General features: G+C 48.3%; 2 protein-coding genes across 3 annotated transcripts in view; both read left to right on the forward strand.

Annotated features, from left to right (window-relative positions):
* The window catches only part of LOC106815599 (tRNA selenocysteine 1-associated protein 1-like), an 11589-nt gene extending 10121 nt beyond the window's left edge, over positions 1-1468 (forward strand). For both annotated transcript variants that reach the window (XM_014820078.1, XM_014820080.1), the window contains one exon: positions 835-1468. In XM_014820078.1, coding sequence (XP_014675564.1) covers positions 835-1110 — 276 coding nt within the window. In that variant the 3' untranslated portion in view covers positions 1111-1468. The remainder of the gene's footprint in view (positions 1-834) is intronic.
* A 2039-nt stretch (positions 1469-3507) lies between these two features.
* The window catches only part of LOC106815598 (transcription factor SOX-17-like), a 6796-nt gene continuing 5237 nt past the window's right edge, over positions 3508-5066 (forward strand). Inside the window, exon 1 of the mRNA XM_014820076.1 lies at positions 3508-3685. Within this exon, the coding sequence (XP_014675562.1) occupies positions 3520-3685 (166 nt within the window). The 5' untranslated portion in view covers positions 3508-3519. The remainder of the gene's footprint in view (positions 3686-5066) is intronic.

Below are 5066 nucleotides of genomic sequence, written 5' to 3' on the forward strand. Positions count from 1 at the left end.
CAATTAAATTGGATATCTGGTAACAAATACGTGTGGGTATAGTCGATTTGCTATACAGTAAGTACAGTTGTATGCAGTAAAATCCTAGAGTCTACTATCCCTTTAACATATTATCAGAAGTAGATAATAGGGAAGGAGTGTGACTTCAATAAACAAGGGAAATTCGTCATTTACTAGCTTTCGAATACCTACGATTTACTACGCGTAACTCAACCAACTTGAGCTCAAATCGTACACAGTACATTCGCCTAGCATCATGCGAAATTGTTTCCTCGTATACACCCGCAATCTGGAGATACAGACTAAAACGTACGACACGATCCTTTATTCTGTTGCCAGCAAACCGAATGTATAAACCGCCTAACTTGAAACAAAAGGCAGCTACTAACGACTCTTGCGCACTCTTGCACCCTCGGCGATGCGGTGTGGCTCGCTGGGAGATTGGATATCGACGCAACACTCGGCGAGCTTGACTTGACCTAGCTGCCTTTTGTTTTAAGTTAGGCGGTTTATACATTCGGTTTGCTGGCAACAGAATGGATAATCGTGTCGTACGTTTTAGTCTGTATTTCCGGATTGCGGGTGTATACGAGGAAACGATTTCGCACGATGCTAGGCGAATGATTTGTGTACGATTTGAGCTCAAGTTGGTTGAGTTACGCATAGTAAATCGTAGGTATTCTAAGGCTAGTAAATGACGAATTTCCTTTGTTTATTGAACTCACACTTCTTCCATACTATCTACTTCTGATATTATTATTACAGTTATGGAAACACCATTTTTATGGTTGGTAACCTGACTAAATTAATGTTTATGCAATATATTTCTTCCAGCCCCAGCAAAAAGACGCGGGTGGGACGAAAACCGATTTGGGCGATGCTGAGGAGGTCGAAGATCATGAAGATAACATTGATGTTGCTGAGGAAAACCGCAAACTGATGGAGCGATGTGAGGACCTGTATGTTACGTTAGAGAACAGCAGGTGGCAGCACTATGGCAGTGTCAGCCTTGAGCCAGTGAAGGGTGACAAAGTGAATAACGATGAGACAGAGGTGACAAGTAGTGCAACAGCAGAACTGAGTGCAGAGCCAGTGAAAGCCGCCGCCTGAGGAATGGTTGGTTGGCGCAGGATTGTGAATTCTTGTACAGTAACTCTAGAATGCATAGTTGTAAGCTAATTGGTAGTGTTATGATACACAGTTATTATATGCATAATAGCATTCATGAGTAGTATTTCTATAGTACTGGTCTGATTCAGGTTCTTCTATGTGTTGTTTCCTATTTCATACTAAATGTTGTTAGCAGAGTAAGTGAAATATTCCTGGATTATGTCCACGTTCTGGGCAGTGTTGAACTTGCAGCTTTCAGCATTGCTTGTGAACCGACATTCCAATAATGATTGTGAACGACAAAATGATAAAACATGAAATCTATGTAATAAAAGAACGTTTTTCTCATCAACATACACTATAATTCGTTCGTTGTATTTAGACATTGTCTTTTTTGCACTTTGCAAGAAGCAAAGCTGAATTGAGATGTGTGTTTCTGAAGTATCCTCACTGTCTGGCTCAGTCTAACTCTACGTTGAGCAGCTCGTTGGTCAGTGGTACCCCTGATGAAATCATGCCCTTGCAGGCATCACACAGTATTTATATAGACATGGACAAGCGAAGCACATCCGTAACATATCATCTGTTCTGGAGGCATGAATTAATAATCGCTTTATACCTTTGCACAATATACGGAGTTTGCCCTTTGTGTGACTTATGAGGTTTTAACGGACGCTTAGTGCTCTGTGATTCCCTGCATGCAAAGTGCAGCATGCACTGTTAGAACCAATCGGGAATGTTTTCTAGTGCATCGCAAACTTTGTAGCGGCCGTAAAAAAATAACACTGAAAAAAAATGCTATCACATGTGCGTTGCAGATTGCAATTATAAGGTCCTCGCCTAGAAGGAAATACATTTAGGCTCATGTTTGGGTGCGTGCGTGCGTGCGCGCGCGTGTATGTGTGCGTGCGTGCATGCGTGATTATGATCTAATAGAACTAGTGATCGATGCTATTTTCAATCTTAAAAGGCATGTTAACCAACTTACCCGTGTAGCCCTTTATCTCGTAACAAACGCGAGGACCGTTACTTTGGGCTGATGGAAGGGCAGCATATATTAGGTAAAGCTAGATCAAGTGATCCACGCCGCGGGGGTCTTATAACGTTCATATGCAATGTAACGAACAAACTCCACATCTAGTAGGTTTCCCGTTTTTTCGCCGACGTCTGATTTTCGTCCCGCTTTTTGCTTTGATTGCTCCAACTTGGCCGATCGGCTAGGACTTGCATGATTTCACGCGGGTCCGTTGCTAAGCCTTCTATACGAGAGCATACACATGGAAGTCGTACAGTTTTTCTCAACGCGCCGTGCCGCTTGGAGTTACCTAGCGGTGAAGTTAGCAACTCTAGGTATCGACGCTGTGCCCGTGACGTCATCCGTCGTCGCCCCGTGATTGGACGAGGCGCGATACGATTGCGTGTTTACTCGTGCCGCTTATCCGTTATCGCGTTTCGAGTTCTGAAAGTGTCAGAGTTTACCGTCTGCAAAGTACTCGAGTCCCCTGGACAGGCAACCGCGTCTTACGGAGACGCAGCAGAGCGAGTGGAACCATCGTCTGCGCGTTCTTCCCTCGCGGGCTCGGCACACGGCACACTGGCGCTATCCCGCCGACTGTTTGCTTGTCCGATCCGCCGCTCGCAGGACTATTTCTCGCACTCTTGCGCAGACGCTTGGCGCGAGTGATCTCCCGCGATAGGTAAGCAAGCTCCCGCCGCGTAGACGACAGCAGTACGATATCTCCCCCGGCAGACAAACTCTCGGCTGCGGTGCACAGGCTATCCCCCGCTCTCGCGTAGCCAAGCTGGAGGCCACGGATTACTGACGTCACTTCCTCGTCGTCGCTGACGGAACCAGAGATACTCGGTTCCATCCATCCCGATTATACTATCGATAAAGATTGGTCCCGAGTCAGCGGCGGCCGCCGCGCCCGACTTCCCAGAGAGCCACGGATTCCGTCTGCTGTCGGTACGTACAGAACAGTGGGCGGGAGACGCGCCGTACGGGAAGCGCAGGACATGAACGTACCGGGGCAGTTCGCCGGCTGCAGCACGTCGTCGCGCAGCTTCGTGAAGCATGACGACGCGACAGCGCAGCGCGCGCACGAGATCGCGCGCGACAACGTCGTCGGCTACAGCGTCGCCGCCGACCACGCGTTTCGAGACAAGTTCGCCGACGGAACGGCGCCGCACGGCGGCGACGCGCGCGCATATCCGCTGCAGACGACGTCGGCCGCTTGCTGGTCGGCAGCACCGGGTTTCGGCGAGCCGACCGAGCCGTACTGCCCACCGTACAGCCGCCCGCCGTATGCCGACGTCGCCGAATGTCAGCCCGTCTACGCGGCGCCGACGAGCTACGCGTGCCCGCCGACGTACCGTGCCGACTGCGGCGCGTCGCAGAGCTACGACTGGATGTGTCGGCGGACAGAGGAAGCGAAGAAGAGTAAGAGTCAGCCAGAGACGGAGACGAGGATCCGGCGACCGATGAACGCGTTCATGGTGTGGGCGAAGGTGGAGCGCAAGCGGCTGGCAAGCGAGAATCCAGACCTACACAACGCCGATCTCAGCAAGCTTCTAGGTACGTATAGGGCGGCGGCGGGGTGGAGTGGGAGTGGAGCGGGTGTGTGTGGGGGGGGGGGCGTCTGCGGTTCGATTTAGTTCAAATAAACGGTCAAACATCGTACACGTTAATAACGTCTCTCGATGTATGGCGGATTGTTGGAGCTATGCCAGGCGCTGCATGATGACTATGCAATATATATATATATATATGAGGAAATTAGATCAGTAGATAGCTGACGGGTTCAATTCCACCATAGGATTCCGGATTTAATGGTGTGGTTAGGATTATGTTAGGAGTATGAATACGATCAAGAGCTAATAATACCTATTATTACCGAGTATTATTAGCTCTTGATACGATTATGGAGGGGGGGTAGAGCTAGGGTTAGGTTAGGGTTGGGGTTACGGCTAGGGTGATAAGAGGGTCCTGATTCGGTAACCCAAATCTTAGTTCATAATAAATATTTTAACCTTTTCTTAGTTCTCAGTAAATATTTCCATTACTCACTAAAACTAGTTTATAAAACTAATAAAGTAAGCCGAAAACTAAGAGGTCAATTAATAACCAGTATAAACCTCAAAGCAAAAACCAATTTAACGGTAAATTTGTTGTCGTTTTTACGCTTACATTAATTTCTAGAGAAGGGAATCACGCATTGCACTATAGGTAGAAGAACACGTCTGATAGTAAAAAAAACTATAGTTTTACACATTATTTATAAAACTAAAAGATAGGGCCGATTCACGCACCACGCTACTCCATCACCGCGCCCTGCTAGCGATGGTGGTTTATGTACCAAACTACTGTAGTCCAAACTAGTCAAAAACTAGTACAAACTAGCGCTGAGAGGGTCTATATGTCCCCCAGGGTACTGCCGGAACGTACCCTGGTACTATCTAATATGCCGGACCGTACCTCGCCTACTCCACTAACGAGTCTAGGGAGTCGCCTACGCCTACTCCCTAACCCTAACCCTAACCATATCAAATAGTTACCAGGGTACGTTCCGGTATACCGGACCGTACCCAGGGTACGTTCCGGCAGTACCCTGGGGAACATAGACCCTCTCAGCGTAACTATTTGATATGGTTAGGGTAAGGGATAGGGAGTAGGCGTAGGCGACTCCCTAGACTCGTTAGTGGAGTAGGCGAGGTACGGTCCGGCATATTAGATAGTACCAGGGTACGTTCCGGCAGTACCCTGGGGGACATATAGACCCTCTCAGCGTAACTATTTGATATGGTTAGGGTTAGGGTTAAGGAGTAGGCGTAAGCGACTCCCTAGACTCGTTAGTGGAGTAGGCGAGGTACGGTCCGGCATATTAGATAGTACCAGGGTACGTTCCGGCAGTACCCTGGGGGACATATAGACCCTGTCAGCCTTAGTAGGATACATT

Source organism: Priapulus caudatus, unplaced genomic scaffold (assembly GCF_000485595.1).
Source record: "Priapulus caudatus unplaced genomic scaffold, Priapulus_caudatus-5.0.1 Scaffold1155, whole genome shotgun sequence".
Classification (NCBI taxonomy): domain Eukaryota; kingdom Metazoa; phylum Priapulida; class Priapulimorpha; order Priapulimorphida; family Priapulidae; genus Priapulus; species Priapulus caudatus.